We start from the raw sequence: 18678 nt of genomic DNA, 5'->3' as shown, positions 1-18678 counted from the left end.
GCCTTTCCCCATGAGACAACCACTCATTCCAGGTATTGATCAAGTAAAACTCCTCTGAATCACCTCCAATGCATTTACATCTTTCCTTAAATAAGGAGACCAAAACTGAACGCACGATTGAATGCATCTGCTATCTCAGCAGCCATCTTTTAAGATGCTAGGATGCAGGCAATCTGGGTCTGAGCACTTGTCAGCCTTTAGCTCTAATATGAAATGAAACATCTGGAGACTTGTGCCAAAATTGGGAGAGCTGTCTCACAGGCTAGTCAAGCAACAGCCTGACATAGTCATCCTCATGGAATCATACCTGACAGATAATGTCCCAGGCACCACCATCATCATCCCTGGATATGTCCTGTCCCACCAGCAGGACAGATCCAGTAGAGGTGACGGCACAGTGGTATACAGTGGCCCCCATGAAGTCTCATGGCATCAAGTCAAATATCATTACCAGGTACTGCACATCTCAGTAGGAATGACCACTGTAAAGCTCTTGTGGAGACAAAGTCCTGTCTTCGCATTGAGGATACCTTCCATCATATTGCATAGCACTACCACTGTGCTAAGTGGGATAGATTTTGAACAGATTTAGCAACTCAAGACTGGACATCCATGAGGCTCTATGGGCCATCAGAAGCAGCAGAGTTGTACTGAGCCACAATATGTAACTTCATGGCCTGGCATAAGCTCCATTCTACAATTACCACCAAGCCAGGAATCAACCCTGGTTCAATGAAAAGTGCAGAAGGGCATACCAGGAGCAGCATCAGGCATTGCTAAAAATAAGGTGTTAATCTGGTGAAGCTACAGCTCAGGGTTACTTGGCGGAGCAGGCTTGAGGGGCCGAATGGCCTATTCCTGCTCCTTGTTTGCATGTACTTGCATGCCAAACAGCATAAGCAGCAAGAGATAGACAGAGCTAAGCGATTCCATAACCAACTGAACAGATCTAAGCTCTGCAGTTCTGCCACAAACAGCCGTGAATGGTGATAGATGATTAAACAGCTCACTGGAGGAGAAGTCTCCAAAAGTATCCTCATCCCAAATGATGGAGGAACCCAGCACATCAGTGCAAAAGATAAGGCTGACGCACATGCAACAATCTTCAGCCAGAAGTGGCGAGTGGATGATCCATCTCCGCCTCCTTTGGAGGTCCCAGCATCACAGATATCAGACTTCAGCCAATTTGATTCATTCCATGTGATATCAAGAAATAACCGAAGGCACTGAATACTGCAGTGGCAATGGGCTGACAATATTGTGGCAATAGTACTGAAGATGTGTGCTCCAGAACTTGCCACGCCCCTGGCCAAGTTGTTCCAGTACAGCTACAACACTGGCATCTACCCAGCTATGTGGAAAATTGCCCAGGCACGTCCTGTACACAAAAAGCAGAGCAAAACCAACCCGGCCAATTAACGTTCCATCAGTCTACTCTTGATCATCAGTAAAGTGATGGAAGGGGTCATTAACAGTGCTATCAAGCAGCACTTGCTTAGAAATAATCTGTTCAATCATGCTCAGTTTGGGTTCTGCCATGATCACTCAGCTCCTGACCCCATTATAGCCTTAGTTCAAACCTGGGCAAAAAAACTGAACTCCAGAGGTGAGGTGATAGTGGCTGCCCTTGACATCAAAGTAGCACTTGACCGGGTGTGGCATCAAGGAGACCTGGCAAAACTGCAGTAAAAGGAAATCGGGTGAAAGCTCCTCCACTGGTTGAGTCATACCTAGCACAAAGGAGGATGGTTCTGGTTGTTAGAAGTCAAATCACCTCAGTTCCAGGACATGACTGCAAATGTTCCTCAGGGTAGTATCCTAGGCCCAATCACCTTCAGCTGCTTCATCAATGACCTTCCTTCCATCATAAGGTCAGAAGTGGGGATGTTCGCTGATGATTGCACAATGTTCAGCACCATTCTCGACTCCTCAGTTACTGAAGCAATCCATGTCCAAATGCAGCAAGACCTGGACAATATCCAGGCTTGGGCTGACAAGTGGCAAGTAGCATTCATGCCACACAAGTGCCAGGCAATGGCCATTTCCAACAAGAGAGAATCTAACCATCACCCCTCAAAAATCCTACATAAGAGGCTAGTGGGCAAAATTAAAGCACATGGGATTGGGGTAATATGCTGGCATGCATTGAGAATTGGTTGACAGGCCAGAAACAGAGTGGGAATAAATGGGTCTTTTTCCAGCTGGCAGGCGGTTGCTAGTGGTGTACCGCAGGGATCAGTGCTTGAGCCCCAACTATTCACGACATATGTGAATCACTTGGATGAGGGAACCAAGTTCAATATTTCCAAGTTTGCTGATGACATAAACTGGGCGGGGTTATAAGGAGGATGCAAAGAGGCTTCAGGGAAATTTAGACAAGTTGTGTGTGTGGGCAAATGCATGGCAGATGCAGTATAACGTGGATAAATGTGAAGCTATACACTTCGATGTGAAAAACAGAAAGGCAGAGTATTATTTACATGGTGATATACTGGGAAATGCGGATGCGCAAAGGGATCTGGGTGTTCTTGTACACCAGTCAATGAAAGTCAACAGGCAGGTGCAGCAAGCAATTAGGAAGGCAAATGGCGTGTTGGCCTTCATTGAAAGAGGATTTGAGTTCAGAAGTAGGGATGTCTTAACTGCAGTTAGAGACAGGGCCTTGGTGAGACCACACCTGGAGTATTGCGTGCAGTTTTGGTCTCCTTACCTAAGAAAGGATATACTTGCCATAGAGGGAGTGCAGCGAAGGTTCACTAGGCTGATACCAGGGGTGGCAGGGCTGTCGTATGAGGAGAGGTTGGTTCAACTGGGCCTGTATTCACTGGAGTTTAGAAGAATGAGAGGGCATCTGATTGGAACACATAAGATTCTAACAGGGCTAGACAGACTAGATGCAGGGAGGATGTTTCCCCTGGTTGGGGAGTCTAGAACCAGGGGCCACAGTCTCAGGATACAGTGCAGGCCATTTAGGACTGAGATGAGGAAAAATTTCTTCACTCAAGGAGTGGTCAACCTGTGGAATTCACTACCACAGAAGGCTGTGGAGGCTGGGTCACTGAGTATATTCAAGAAAGAAATTGATAATTTTTTGGATATTAGGTACATCAAGGGGTATGGAGAGAAAGAGGGAATATGGCATTGAGATAGAGGATCAGCCATGATCATACTGAAAGCTTGAAGGTCTGAATGGCCTACTCCTGCTCCTGGTTTCTATGTTTCTATTCAATGGCATTACCATCGCTGAATCCCCCACTATCAATGTCCTGGGGGTTACCATTGACCAGAAACGGAACTGGATGAGCCATATAAATACTGTGGCTACAAGAGCAGGTCAGAGGCTAGGAATCCTGCAGTGAATAACTCATCTCCTGCAGCTCCAGCAACACTCAAGAAGCTTGATACCATGCAGGAGAAAACAGCCTGCTTGATTGGCACCCCTTCCACAAACATTCACTCCCTCCAACACTGACACAGAGTGGTAGATGCACTGTATAAACACACCAGGCTCTTTAGACAGCACCTTTCAAACCCACGACCACCACCATCTCGAAGGACAAGGGCAACAGATGCATGAGAGCACCATCACCTGGAAGTTTCCCTCCAAGTCACTCACCATCCTGACTTAGAAATATATTGCCATTCCTTCACTGTCGCTGAGTCAAAATCCTGGAACTCCCACCCTAACAGCATTGTGGGTGTACCTACACCACATGGGCTGTAGTAGCTCAAGAAGACAGCTCACCACCACCTTCTCAAGGACAATTAAGGATGGACAATAAATGCTGGCACAGCCAGCGATGCCTACATCCCAGGAATAAGATTTTTAAAAATTAGTTTTCCCTAGTGATGGTGATTGTTTTAAGTTCCTCCCTCCCATTCACCCTTTCATCTTTAATTATCTTTGGGAAGTTTGCTACGCCTTTGACATTGAAGACAGAAGCAAAATACCTGTTCAATGCCTCCGCCTTTTCCTTGTTGGAAAGATGGAAAGATGTATTGGTGAAAGACATAAATGCAGCGGGATTGGACGTAGAATAGGTGATTGACAGGAAGAGGTGGAGAAGGGTGTCAACCAACATTGTAATGACAAAAAGTAAAATGGGAAAAGCCCAAACAGGAAGATGGTTTTGGTTTAAGAACTCTTTTAGACAGTCCTCAACTATTCTTTCATTATCTAAAATATTTGTAAAAGAAAAGAATATCTTTAGCTATCATGCTCACAATTTAATTCACACTGTAAAGTTGTTGAAAGATATAAGGGAACAATCTTCAAAAGTGAAACACCAGTATAAAATGCACCGCATGTGCATGTATATGGGGAAGGAATTTCACCTATTTTTCACTTTGCCCACCATGGCTGCTGTGTATTTATGAATCATCATGGGCTGGGTTTTGTGCGGTGGCGTATTTCTCCCCAGCCATCCCCCTGACAGGAAAGTCGCTCTTGAGCCTGTCGACTCAGGGACTGGCTACCCCAAAGAGATAAAACACTGGAAGTAGTTTTAATTGATTCAGAGTGGGCGTTCTGTCCCCACCTGCGCTCAGATTGGCCAGATGCTCTGTCATCTCAGCAGTGCCAGGATTGAGCCAGGTCGCTGCTGGAACCACAGGCAGCCCTCGAGGAATAAGAGTCATGGGGCTGGATTTTACAGCTGCCCCGCAAGCATGTTTGAAGGGCTTGTAAAATAAAGGTGGTGGCCTTTCCACCCACAGGTCTCCCATATAACAGTAGGCAGGAAAGGTGTCAGGCAGTTCACCAATCCTTAGTCCTTAAGTGGCCAATTAACAGCCATTTAAGGGCCTCATTCTGCCTCCACCACTATTTTACATGCAGCAGGGAAAGGCAAAGGCAAGGGGGTCAGCTTTCACTGCGTGGGCTACTAAATAATAACAAGAACACAAGAATTAGGAGCAGGAGTAGGCCATTCGGCCCCTCGAGTCTGCTCCACAATTCGATAAGGTCATAGCTGATCTGACATGGCCTCAACTCTACTTTCCTGTCTGCCCCAAAAGCCACTGACTCCCTTGCCAATCAAAAACCTATCTAACTCAGTCTTGAATGTATTTAATGCCCCAGCCTCCTGGGGAAGAGAATTCCGCAAGACTAATAACTCTCTGAGAGAAGAAATTTCTCCTCACCTCAGTCTTAAATGGAAGACCCCCAATTTTCAAACTGTGTCCCCTCGTTCTCTCATCCTGTCAGCATCAACTTTGTCGAGGCCCCTCAAGATCTTATATTGATCAGTAAGATCACCTTTCATTCTGCTAAATTCCAATGGGTATAGACCCAACCTGCTCAACCTTTCTTCATAAGATAACCCAGGAATCAACTGAATGAACCTTCTCTGAACTGTTTTGAATGCAATTATATCCTTTCTTAAGTAAGGAGGCTGTACACAGTACTTCAGATGCGGTCTCACTGGGGCCCTGCACAGCTGTAGCAACACTTCCCTACTGTTATACTCGATTCCCCTTGCAATAAATACCAACATTCCATTTACCTTCCTAATTGATTGCTGTGCCTGTTGGGCAGGATGGGGAGGTACCTCCTTTGGAGCGTCCCCGATGACCATCGGAAGCCTCCACCTCAAGGTCATAAACCCCCACCCCGCTTAATCCTCAGCTTCTGGCCTCTCGAACCAGAGCCCCCACACCCCCTCCCTGTTCTCACTGGCGTTTGTCAACCAGGCCTGTCTAAAATCCCAGACTCACCTTTCAGTCCAGGCTCCATTATTTCTTCTTCTCAGAGAATGCCTGTAGTCCCAGAAGTGGCCACCACTTAATTCTGGCACTGCTGCACCTATAGATCTGCCAGCCAATCAGATTGGAAGCAGCTCTCTAGGGCAGGACTTCCTCCGAGATGGGGGCAAAGTCTCACTCTAAACCAATTAAGGCTGCTCTCAGCGCAATATCGCTATGGAGCAGCTGGGTTTCTGGTGGGCTAGCAGATGACCAACTTTTTTTTCAGGGGATGGGGAATATAGCACCCTGTAAAATCCAGCCCATGTAGCCTGGATTCAGAGGTAATAAGCAGATCTGTGCCTGCTCCCTGATGCCTTCCCTCACCATCGTAATATGGGAAACAGGGGTGACTGGGAGGGCCACTTGCTTTACCTGACAAGCCCTCAGCACCTTCAAACACACCGGCCCCAGAAGGAAGAAACAGTTCGGATCAGTACTCTTATTTCCCAGTTTTACTGGTGTTCCATTTTAAGATATAGAAGACCAGTTTAGACCAGTATTCTTATTTCCCAGTTTTTACTGATTTTCCCTTTTGGGGCAGTGCGCCATAAAATTCAATCCCATGATGAACTTTTGCTGTTTTGCACTGTTCAAAATAGCTGCAAGTAAATCGGTACATTTGCACAAATTGATCTAAAATAGCAACATTTCAGCCATGTTTGCATTTGTAAAAGTATAAATTACTTTAACTTTAGGCTCAAGAAAGGGAGGCATAACTCCCACACAATTATCATTACCTTTATGTTTCTTTCCCTACCAAATGAAAGCTCTCCAAACTCACTCCCATCCTCCCTCCACCCTTCCACCCCACCCCACCTTTGGAAACCCCTGAAAGCACACATGAAGGGGTCACCACTCTCTACGTTTTTTCTTCCAGTCTCTGTGCATTAAATAAGCAAAATTCTGATACAAAGCAGAAGAAAATTTACCCTACTGGCAATTACTTACACCGCCCCTACCCCCTCCCCAAGGATAGCCTGGGAAGAAGGTAACATCAACTATATATATGCTTCAAGTGTTGTTACACTTACTCCTTAGGAATGAACTGCCAGGCACCCCAAAGTGTGCCAATGTCACCGATCAAACTTTCAGTGGCATCTTAGCACTTATATTTTTCAACACTTACCTTGATATATGCTGCGGAAGCCTTGCTTATTTTGGGAATAATCACTGTGAAAGTACAGGGTTGTTTCGTGAGTTGTACTGAAAAGTGGTGCTGGCACCTGAGGACCACTAAATCTACCAATTACTGTCCCAGTTGCTGCAGACCCACTCCGCACTTCTATGTAGTCATGGATTGTTTCCGTGGAAAAATTGACAAACTGCAAATGCACGCCTGAAGGTTACAAATGACATAAAAATAAAATGAATTAGTTTCTTAAAGATACATATCATGAATGAAGGACTGCATGCTCATACATTCAAGTGTCCAGAACAGACGGTTCATAGATTTAATTACTGAACACCGTAAAGAGGACAACTGACTGTTACTGTTACTATAGATGGGCATTAGCTCATTCCAGACAATAGGCAGCTGCAGCTGTTGTACCTGACAAAGTAACATGCAAACTGTTCCAATTCTCATGACATACCAAAGCCAATAGGCAGTGTTATGGTCCAAGTGCAGTCCAAGCTACTTGGGTAGTTTCCAGGAAACCCAGGGCTAAGAATGACTCCACTGAAGTCAGTCAGAGAACCACCACACTGGGCTATAAAAGAACAAATTTGTACATGAAGGAAAATAAGGAGAGGCAAAATGAGGACAGCAAATCAATAAAAAGTACCACCAATATTAAAGTTACAGATTTAAAACAATTACAAAACTACTTCCCCTATTTTGTTGGCCAAGAAGATACACTTATGAGAAAATCCCCACAGAAACTTCCTCAATATATGCCCCCAACATCAGTTTAGAGCCATATTGGCTGAGGAGGAAGTTTCCTCCAGGAATCCAGCCCAGTAAGGCAGCAGGTACACATGTAATGTTGGGGCACAATAGGCAAAGACAGTCAGCAACTGATCCCATTAATGTATGAGGCCACCAGTGAGGGGAGGAAATCTTTTACCTGGGAAACTGTAACATCCTCATTTCTAGTTAGGCGAGATGTCACTGGATTGGTAATCCAGAGGCCCAAGCTAATGTTCTGGGGACATGGGTTCAAATCCCATTACGGCAGCTGGTGGAATTTAAATTCAGGAAATAAAATCTGAAATTGAAAGCTAGTCTCAGGAATGGTGGCCTTGAAACTATCACTGATTGTCATAAAAACCCATCTGGTTCACCAATGTTCTTTAGGGAGGGAAATCTGCCATCCTTATCTGATCTGGCCTACATGTGATTCCAAATCCACAGTAATGTGGTTGACTCATAACTGCTCTCCGAAATGGCCTAGTAAGCTACAATTCAAGGGCACTTAGGGATGCTCACATCCCATCAAACGATACAAAAAAGTTGCTTATATTACCTCTCAAAGAGTGCATCAAAATCTGGCTTTTGCACCAGATGGGCACTTCTATTGGGTTGGGTGCTCAATCCTAAAGTGGGATGAGGCTTGTCCCCTGGATTTGGGATGGGATCAAAATGAAGTTCTACCTTTGGAATGCAACACTGGAATTTCAAGCCTATGGATTTTAGTTTAAATGATTTATATTATCTGCTTTTTTAGAAAAGCATTCTTCTTTCTTTTTGTTTTAATACTAATGTAACTCCTCCCCAGGACACTATCCATTTTTTCTTATGAATTCTACACAATACTGCTCTGATTACCTTCAGAGTTATAAGATATGCCCCGCACAAGATTGAGACTTCAGTCTCACACAGTAATAATGCATTTGATCGAGGAACACATTTTCATCTATTCAAAAGCAAGGAGGAATGAACTTTTCCTTGCAATTTGTGGTCTGCTTATTAAACTGCATGAATGCACTATTTTCAAATATGATTCAGAAAATGAAATTGTATTTCCTGGAATAAAAATAACAACCAATCACAATGCACTTACACCAACAAGCCTTGTGTACTTCTCAAGCAGCTCATGAGGCAGTAAACCCAGACATCAAACAGTTCACTCATTACGAAAAATCTATCATAGATACATACAGGAGGAAGGGCTTGCAATGAGCCTTGGGTTTGAAGCAGAGTACATTATAAAATATCTCAACAGTTTATAACACAATAGGACATAACTTCCGTGGAGAGGCAATCACAGTCAGATTGCCACTCTGCTCCTAGTTATTTATCCAGAAATGCAGCCAAACCTTTCTTGCCCAACATTACAGCTCAGGCCAGGGGAGAAAAATGCAATGGGTTCCTAAGGCCTTGCGTCCAGGGCAATTGAGTCAGAAGAAAGAAAGCCATGCCTTCCCGTTTTTTTGGCACAATGTGCTGTAAAACAGGTAGGTTTAAAGCTCCAGCCACTTTGAGAAACCAGGGTGAAGGTACATGTATATGGTAAGTGGGTTGGATTGGGAGTAGTGGGGGTGGGGGGCAGTAGGATAGGTCATGGAGATAGGGGGTAGGGTGAGTCAGGCTGGTGGGGGTAGAATGGTGACGGAGTGGGGGTGGTCAGTGGGGAGGTCAGGTGCGTTGTGTGGTCAGTGGGGGTGTCTGATGGTCAATGGGAGGTGGTGTCAGGTGGTCAAAGTGTGATGGAGCAGGTAGTCGGAGGTTGTGTGGTGCAGTTGGGGTGAGGAGGGTAGTCGGGGGTGGGGGTGTAGTCTGGGTGTGGAGCTGTAGTCTAGGAGAGGGGTGGGTATTCAGGGGGTGGTCAGGACTTGGGCTGTAGTTGGAGTGTGAGGATGGTAGTCAGGGGGTGGGAGGGCAGTTTGGTGTGACGGGTAGTAAGGGGGGATGGTAGTTGGGGAGAGGGCATTATTCAGGGGGTCACATGAGGAGCAGGTAGGTGGAGGGTAGTCAGAGGATCCTATGGGGGGGTGGGGGGATACACAATGGAGGGTGGTGAAGCATAGTCAGGGGCTCCATTGATGGGGGAAGGGGCAATTGGAGGTAGTCAGAGGATCCTGTGGAGGGTTGGGGTGGGGGTGGGGGGAGGGTTACTCAGAAGCTAGAAGCAGCTTTAATTCTTCTAACTTTTTCTGGGTAACTATTGCTGCTAAGACAGTTGGAACCATCCAATGTTTGCCAACAGAAGTTTGAACTTCTTGGGCAATTGCCGTGCAAACATTATGTGGGGACTTTCATTTTGGGAGCTAGGGGTGGAGGATTGTGGGGACGGATAAGCCAGTCCATCTTTGGGGTGCTCCCTGGGTACGATGCCCCAGAGCTCAGAAGTTATGGGCCAATATCATGTATTGCAACTTAGAAAACAAGCAAAAATTCATCAACAATTTCAAAAAAGCTGACATAATCTCCAAAATGCTGACAGCAGAAAAATAGATCTGAACATGGATTTATTTCATGTGAAAACAAGGGGCTGGGCTTTCATAGTCTCGATCAGGACCAAACTGAAAAAAATGGCTGCCTTGCAGGGTGACCAGAGGTCCCATCTCCATTTCCACCCTCAGCAATTTTCACAAGGGCAAGGGGGGAGCAGACCCCAGAACACGCCCGCACCTATGAAGGATGAAGCGTTCAGCACTGGGGGCTCATCAAGAACCCACTCTGGATTTACCAGCTGCCAGGTTTTGCACCAGCTGCATGTTGGAATGGAGCATGGATTGGCAGCGGGAAGAGTTTAAAAAGCAAGTGAAATGGTCTTTCCTCTTTTACAGTTCATCATTAAATGCTGTAGCATGATTTGTATAAAAGCAAAATACTTCGGATGCTGGAAATCTGAAACAAAAACAGAAAATGCTGTAAAAACTCAGCAGGTCTAATGTCATCTGTGGAGAGAAAAACAGAGTTAACGTTTTGAGTCTGTATAACTCTTCTTCTGAGATACGTAGTTCTGAAGAAGGATCCTGCAGACTCGAAACATCAACTCTGTTTCTCTTTCCACAGATGCTGTCAGATCTGCTGAGTTTTTACAGCATTTTCTATTTTTGTTTGAGCATGATTTGTATCTATGTTCATGAAGGTGAGTTATAACAGGGGTGTAGTTGGCAGATGTAACTACCTAATAAACAATATGTTTTCCGGTTTGTTATTTCTGCCAACTGACAAGTTGTCAATTAAAAGATCAACATTGTAACATTAAATCTTCAGAGGAGTCCAAAAATACAATCTAATGGATAAAAAGGCGGAGTATGTAAAGAGTTAACTTTAATGACAGCTACTAAGCATGTGTGTAAGGAGCTATGTCATAGTGACGTCACTCACTGAGAGATGAGTGAGAAGCACCTCACAGAGTAGCTGTACCAATGACCTGATATTCTATAACCTTGTAAAGAATTAGTAAGGTAAATAAAGGTATTTTGAATGAAAGACCATTGCCTTCATCAAGATCTCTTTTAGAGTAAGAAACCAAGGAATCCTGAGACAAGCCCACAATAAAAGGGAGTATTTTTTACATTATCAAGATGGTAATCTAGTATGATAACCAGGTGTAAATGTTTTATCTTTTCTCATTACTTTTACATATCTAGTCTAGACATCTGTTGAGTTAGCAGTTTTGAAGTCGGTTTGTTTACTCAGGGAGTTTATGGGCTCTTGGCTGCAATCCAACCACTTCATCATTTTACAGATGCTTCGAGTTGTATGTACAGCTGCTTTGACGAGTCTGTTCATTCAGGGGAGTTTGATGGGCTATTCCATGTTTTCAAACTGTTATAACAGAGCTTGTGAGTTCTATTCATAAAGTGGATAAAGGGATGAGAGTGTGGGAGCTGACCATGAGGGGAGTGAGAGTAAGGCTGAGGAGGTAGGGTGAGGAGGGGTTTAAAGTAGAAGTTTCAACTGTATCGAGGTGAGCCGCCGATTAACTTGGAAGCATTGGGCTGAATTTTTTTGGGAACAGAGACAGGTCTTTAGACCTGCCGACTCTGGACTTGGTCTACCTCTGCTCTTTGGCGGCAGGCCTGCCTCCAGAGCACTTAGGGCTTGAACCCCCCGAAAGATCCCATCTGCTGACAATCTTGAGATGTAGCTACAGTCGCAGGATTAGTCCTGCCTCCTGATTCCTGCCACTGACATGGGGTTAAATTGAGAGAGTGGCGAGACACAGGCCTATCACAACAATAGATATAGCCAGGACATCATTGCTTTTATGCAATGCATGATTTAAAAAGTGTGCCATCAGTACTAGGAGAAGGTAAGGCCTGATTGACTCCAATTCTACTTTCTAAATGATTTGAGCTGTTAACACTGATGATCTCCAATGTCAGTAGGGAAAAAAACACAATTCTTGTTAAATATTAACAAGTTGACACCTGGGTTGAAAAGCTGATTGTTGTCTTGAAAAGCTGATGTAGTCAAGTATATATAGTATATTAACATTATTATCTTGGTACTCTGATGGTGTATCATTGTACAATAGTACATATAATTACAATGCAGTACGCAGATAGATAACTGCGTTTTACTCATAAACATAGGGACTTTTTTTTCACAAACCAGTAACAACCTAGTCACACCCAGCAAATCCCAAGAGTTTGATAAAAGCAAAATACTGTGGGTGCTGGAAATCTGAAATAAAAACAGAAAATGCTGGAAAAACTCAGCAGGTCTGGAAGCTCTGAAGAAGAATCATACGGATTCAAAACATTAACCCTGTTTCTCTCTCCTCAGATACTGCCAGACCAGCTGGGTTTTTCCAGCATTTTCTGTCTTTATAACCCCGAGACTATCACTTGTTGCAGCAGTTCAATGGGGTTAGAAGGAGGAGGGTGGGAGGGGGTTCATTTGGAGCACCAATACTGCCATGCTCCTGTTGAGCCGAATAACTTTTTTCTGCACTGTTGGTGAGCAGCATGGATAGACACATAACTATCCCGCAACAGATGTTGCTACTGCATTTGTTGAGGAGGGATAGATAACTCACTGAGCTCTGGTAGCCTCTTAGTGACAATTTGATTTCCCTTCCATTGAAATCAAATGCAACAACTGGTGCACTTAGGGTTAAATTGTGTGAGTGGTGGCCAGGAAGGTCAGGAGACAGGAATATATTAAAATTAATCTGATTCCCAAATTGTAAACATACATACCTATACACATGGGAATAGGATAATTCCATCTCCGTACTGGTCCTGGCATACATGTTATATAGGAATGTCCCTGAAGAAAGCAACATACTTTATTCAAAGAAATGTCAGTTATAAAAGGAAATTAAGTAAGTGGCAATAATCTGCAAGAAGATACAAGTATGATTTTGGTAAAAAAAAAATACAGAGATATCCATAGAAGAATTAATCAGTAACAGATTATTTTACTATAAGAGGGCCTTGTAGTGAGTAATATCAATTGACATTGCAGTGGAATTCAACTTTCTTGTAAATGTATTTATTAAGTGGTTTTGGCAGATAAAATGTCATGTATTACACTGTTTCACATTGTTGATACAACATTTTGGACTGTAAACATGAACAAAATGTTAAATGCCTGCCAGCAAAGCAGCCTTCTGTTTCTATTGAAGGAATAACTATAATTTTTATGTGGCAATGCTTTGAATTCTGAATTCTTATGATCTGGTGGAACAATTTCTCCTGTTCAACATCAATTTCTGGAAATAAGTGTATTCAGGCAGCGAGTTTGAGCAGGGGCGGAGTGAATGATGCAATCACCCAGCATCATTTATGAGAGGACAAACACTTGTTTGCTCTCTTCACAACAGACAATAATAGCAATCCATCTACATGGTAGCTATCGCAGAACAAGAAACTCTTTTCTCGCTTCACACTCCAGCCACATCCTTTCCATTGAACACATCCGACCTTCAACCTGTTTCTTCTTACTGTCGGTATATGCACTACAAGAAACAGCTCCCAACATGTGCACAACAGCTGATCATGAACTTCTTTTCTACAGGACAAAATGGCTCACAATACTCGGGAGAGAAGCAAGACCAGGAAAGACCACCCAACATTCAGATCCTTGGCAATAGTCTGCCTGGAGATCATGGGCTCAGCAGAACCACCAAGTTGGTGATGGTGAGGTTGAGAGCATTATTAAGTAAGGTGCCTACCTGTTCATGTAGCTTTTCATTAACTTCAAGCAACCACGCATTCAATCACTTTGGCTATATCATACTGAAGTCTGCCAGCTGAGAAACAGCTATCCAGCCTAATTCAGGCCTAATCCAGCCTTTCAGCTTGATCCAAAGCCCTGCAATGTTATGGTACCTCAAGTGTATATCCAAGTGTTTTTTTAAATGTAATGAGGGGTTCTACATTTACCACCCATTCAGTCAATGAGTTCCAGACACCATGACGCTCTGGATGAAAACAAATACTACTCAACTACCCTCTAATCCTTCTAGCAATTACTTTAAATGTACCTCCTCTAGTTTTGACCTCCCTTCTAATGGAAATAGGTCCTTTCTATCTACTTTTTCTAGGCATCTCAGTTTTAAACATCTCAATTAAATCCTCCTCAATCTCTTCTGTTCAAAAGAAAATAAACCCAACCTGTCAAATCTTTCCTCATAGTGAATATTTTCCAAAAGCATCCTCATAAATCTCTTTTGTTCCCTCTCTGCTGCAATCACATCCTTCCTATGATACGGTGACTAGAACTGTGTGCAATTCCCTAGCTGCGATAGAAAGCAGGAAACTATAGGCCATTTAATCTAACATCTGTCATTGGGAAAGACAAGAAGTAGCAGCAAGAGATTTAGAAAATCATAATGTTATCAGACAGAGTCAATATGGTTTTGTGAAAAGCATATTTGACCAATTCATTAGAGTTCCTTCAAGATGTAATAAGCAGGGTGGATAAAGGGGAATTTTATAGTAGACGGACTATATTTGGATTTCCAGAAGACATTTCATAAGGTACCACATAAGAAGCTACTTTACAAAATAAGAGCTCATGGATAAAAGCAAAATACTGCAGCCGCTGGATTTCTTAAATAAAAACAGAAAATGCTGGAAAAACTCAGCAGGTCTGGCTCTTCTTCAGAGCTCTAAGGACGAGCTGTATGGACTTGAAACATTAACTCTGTTTCTCTCTCCACAGATGCTGCCAGATGCTGAGTTTTTCCAGCATTTTCTGTTTGTATATAAGAGCTCATGGTTTTGGGGGGTGATGTATTAGCCTGGATAGAGGATTGGCTAACGAGCAGCAAAGAGAGTCGAGATAAGTGGGTCATTTTCAACTTGGAAAATTGTAAATACTGGAGTGCCACAAAGGGTCAGTGCCAATTCCTCACTTCTTTATGATATATATTAATGACTTAGATGAAGGGGCTGGCTGTACTGTAGTCAAATTTGCTGACAATACAAATGCAGGTAGGAAAGCAAGTTGTGAGGATACAAAGCACCTGAAAATAGATATAGATGGTGTTAAGGACAGGAGGAGAGTTTAATTTAAAATAGCCCTGATTTTTCCTCCCACCAACCCTCTGTAAACAGAAAGGTGTTTTCGATTTTTGATTTCCCCCGTGGTGGCGTATTTTCCACAAACCCTTAGTTTTGGAGTGATCCAATCCTTTATTAATAACCTCACAGCAAACTCGGGATAGGATAAAATCAGAGGGTTAGTTTATTTTACACATACTCAAAACACAGTGAGGGATTTTGCTACATAACTTTGGTACATTCACACAATAAAAGAGGGAAAAGGGAAAGAAAGTGGTACAGGGCAAATACCACAGACAAAATAAGAATGATTGTTTCACATGCATCCAGGATCCATAATCAAAAGTGAACTGGAGCATTCCATCACAGTGGTTAGCAGGCTAAAACTGATGCAGGGTAATCCACTTTTCCAGTGATGGGAGAAGCACGTGCAGATCAATTAGTTTTGCAGTAGGCATTGGTACAGAAGTTCAGATGTCTCAGTAGAAGCACTGTAGGTGAGGGCCAGGCAATTTAAGCCTGGCCAGAGCTCTGATCCTGCTGCTGTTGTATTGATGGAAGATGGCAGACTGCCTTTGTTCAGCTCCACTAGGCAATATTACAGGTTCTAGCAGCTTGGGGGCAGGGTCATGTGACATAACTCCCACTTCTTCGCCTTGGTCTGGACAAAGGATGTATATTCGTGGTCTGGGTTCTTAAGAAGGTTAATGTTTCATCCATTTGTAAGTTTAGCAGGTTTCAGGGTCATTTTGTCCTTGCAGATGTGTCATCTCCATTGGCCAGAGCTCTGCCTTAGAAACATAAAGGGTCTTTGTGCATTTTCTTGAAATTTGATTTCTGCAGTTACAGGCGGGCATTAGGGCCTCCTTATCGATAACAAGGTCCCTGCTGTTTTCTGAAGGCTAGAAATCCCTTTTGTAAGCTTTGTAGCTAGTCAGGTGTCAGTCAGTGTAAATCCTTTGTCCATTTAAAAAAAATTACAGGATAGCCAGGATGATATAGATATATACGTATATATTCATGTCTTCTGGGTATGACAACAGGTTAAGTGAGTGGGCAAAAATTTGGCAGATGGAGTTTATTTGTGGGAAAATGTAAGATTGTCTACTTTGGCAGGAAGGAAAAAAGTGGATTCTTATTTAAATGAAGACAGACTGCAGAATGCTGCAATACAGTGTGATCTGGGTGTCCATGTACATGAATAAAAAAAAGTTATCAAGCAAGTAATTAGAAAGGCAAATGGAATGTTGGCCTTTATTGCAAGGGGGATGGAATATAAAACTAGGGAAGTCTTGCTACAACTGCATTAGTGAGACAATGAAATACAAACAGATAGTGCTGCAAAAACTCAGCAGGTTGGGGATAGCATTGATGAGTGAGAGACAGAGTCAATGTTTTGAGCTGAATAACTCTTCTTTGGAACTCTTCCAGTGAGAAGTGATCTTACTGAAACATATAAGATTCTGAGTGGTCTGACAGGGTAGGCACCAGTGAAGCTGTCTGAGGGGAAATTAGGGGACACAGTTTAATAATAAAGGGTCTCCCATTTAAGAAAAAGAAGAATGAGGAGAAATTTCTTCTCTCAGAGGGTCACCAGGCTTTGGAATTCTCTTCCCCAGAGAGCTTGGAGGCTGAGGCATTGAATATATTCAAGGCTGAATTTAACAGTTTTTTTGATGAATAAGTAAGTTGGAGGTTATGGGCGGACAGGCAGGAAAGTGGAGTTGATATTTTCTCCACTAGAATGTTTTCTGTTTCCCTCCTTCACCGCTTTGCTCCTTGCCCAGTTCCCTCAGGGACGCTCTTAGCTCTCACCTCTTTTTCACCTTCCTGCCTGGCAGCCGGATCAGTGCCTGGCACCGGCTTATTGGCCACTTTCCGGTGCTGCCCGTCCAGCCTCGGCATGCTGTTTCCCTTGGTACCTTTCCTCTGGCCAACACCACCCTTCCTCCACCCATCCAGCTTCTTCTTGTTTTTCACCCTAGCAGGGCTCCTCTTCAACTTCCCCTTGTGGCTCACGGCCGCTCTCCACTGCCAGCCCTGGGGTGTGGGTGTAGGGGTGGTGGCCGGGCAGCTCTGGCCCTCCAGGTGCTGCCAGTTGATCTTGAAGGAACCCGAGGACCCAGTGCTCGCCGTCTGCCCAGGCTCCCGGCCGCCTGGTTCACCTGCGAGTTGATCTGCAGGAAGTTATAGCTGGCAGCTGACAGTGCCTTCTTGACACCGGCCTGCAAGAGGCTGCGGCACTCCCTGGAAGATGCCACCACCTCCAGGATGTGGCCGGCCATGGTGGGCGCTCTCGTTGCGTGCCGTACCTTGGGTGGGTTCCTCTGCCTCCTCAGCTTCCTGCCTTGGGACAGTGACTCCTGCTGCTGTGGGGGAGGGTGTCTTCAGTACCTTCTCTTCCCCAATCCTTCCTGGCCCCTCTCCTCCCTTCCTATGGTCGCTCCGCGATCCTCGCTGCAGGAACTGAAACTACCGCAGGCACAATCAGGTCAGCCTCGGACTTACTGAATGGTGTAGCAGGTTCGAGTGGCTGAATGGCCTACTCCTGCTCCTATTTCATAAGGGGCAGGCTTTTCAGGTAGTCGGGTGGGCAGGCCTGGGAGTGGCCAGGAAACAGTCCACTTCCCGCCCCCAACCACTATTTCACACTGGCTGGCCAATTAACTGCCAACCAGCATGAAAGGCACGCCGAGAAGCTCAGTGCAGCCCAGGTGGGGGCGGGAGCAGTGCAAGCGCAAAAGACTGCACATGCGCAGGGGAGCCTGAGGGAGCCAAAGAATATTAAAATCAAAAAAAGGGTTCTGAAAATGTGAAAAACATGCCCCACATAGGACTCACTCACATGAACATAAACATAATAAAAATTATGTAAAAACATTTTTATTTTAATTAATGTTAATTAATTAATTAATTAATTAATCATCCCGCCCGTGGATGAAGTTTCCTAAAGAATCCAAAGGCCACCTGGCCAATTTGCCCACCCACTAACCGTAAGGTTGGACGGGCAGCAGAAAATAGCTTTAAATTAATGAATTAATGGCCTTAATAGGCATCTTAATTGTCGACGGGTTTGCTGCCAACTCTCACACACGCCTGCCGACTGAAATATCGCACGAGTGCATGATGACATCGGGATGCTCGCCCGACGTCATCGCGCGCTATTTTATGCCCAATCGGGTTGGGCATACGCCCACCCGTGGAACATAAAATTCTGCCCCATGATCTTGTAGCATAACCTTCTTGCTCTTGTATTCTGCACCTTAGTCAGTAAAGGATACTCAATAGTATCCCTTCTTGGCCCCCCTACGTTTCTGCATTTCTACCTTCAGGGATCTGTCGACATGCACTCCAAGGTCCCTCCATACATTTCAAAATCCTACCATTTAATATGTATTCTCTTGACTTGTTTATGCTCCCCAAATGCATTCAATCACATCTCTTCGAAATGAATTGAATTTGCCACTTTTCTGCCTACATGATCATTGATATCTTCCTCCAGTTTACAGCTTTCTTTTCACT

At 44.2% G+C, this 18678-nt stretch overlaps 1 protein-coding gene across 1 annotated transcript in view; it reads right to left on the bottom strand.

Moving 5' to 3' along the window:
* The window catches only part of csmd3b (CUB and Sushi multiple domains 3b), a 2092226-nt gene that overhangs the window by 239311 nt on the left and 1834237 nt on the right, over positions 1-18678 (bottom strand). Inside the window, exons 39-41 of the mRNA XM_041189252.1 lie at positions 12847-12916; positions 7338-7454; positions 6872-7081 (exon numbers count right to left, since the gene is read on the bottom strand). Of these exons, the coding sequence (XP_041045186.1) occupies positions 6872-7081; positions 7338-7454; positions 12847-12916 (397 nt within the window). The remainder of the gene's footprint in view (positions 1-6871; positions 7082-7337; positions 7455-12846; positions 12917-18678) is intronic.

Source organism: Carcharodon carcharias, chromosome 6 (genome assembly GCF_017639515.1).
Source record: "Carcharodon carcharias isolate sCarCar2 chromosome 6, sCarCar2.pri, whole genome shotgun sequence".
Classification (NCBI taxonomy): Eukaryota; Metazoa; Chordata; class Chondrichthyes; order Lamniformes; family Lamnidae; genus Carcharodon; species Carcharodon carcharias.
Note: the sequence above shows the minus strand (reverse complement) of the source record. Positions and strands in the feature narration are given on the sequence as shown.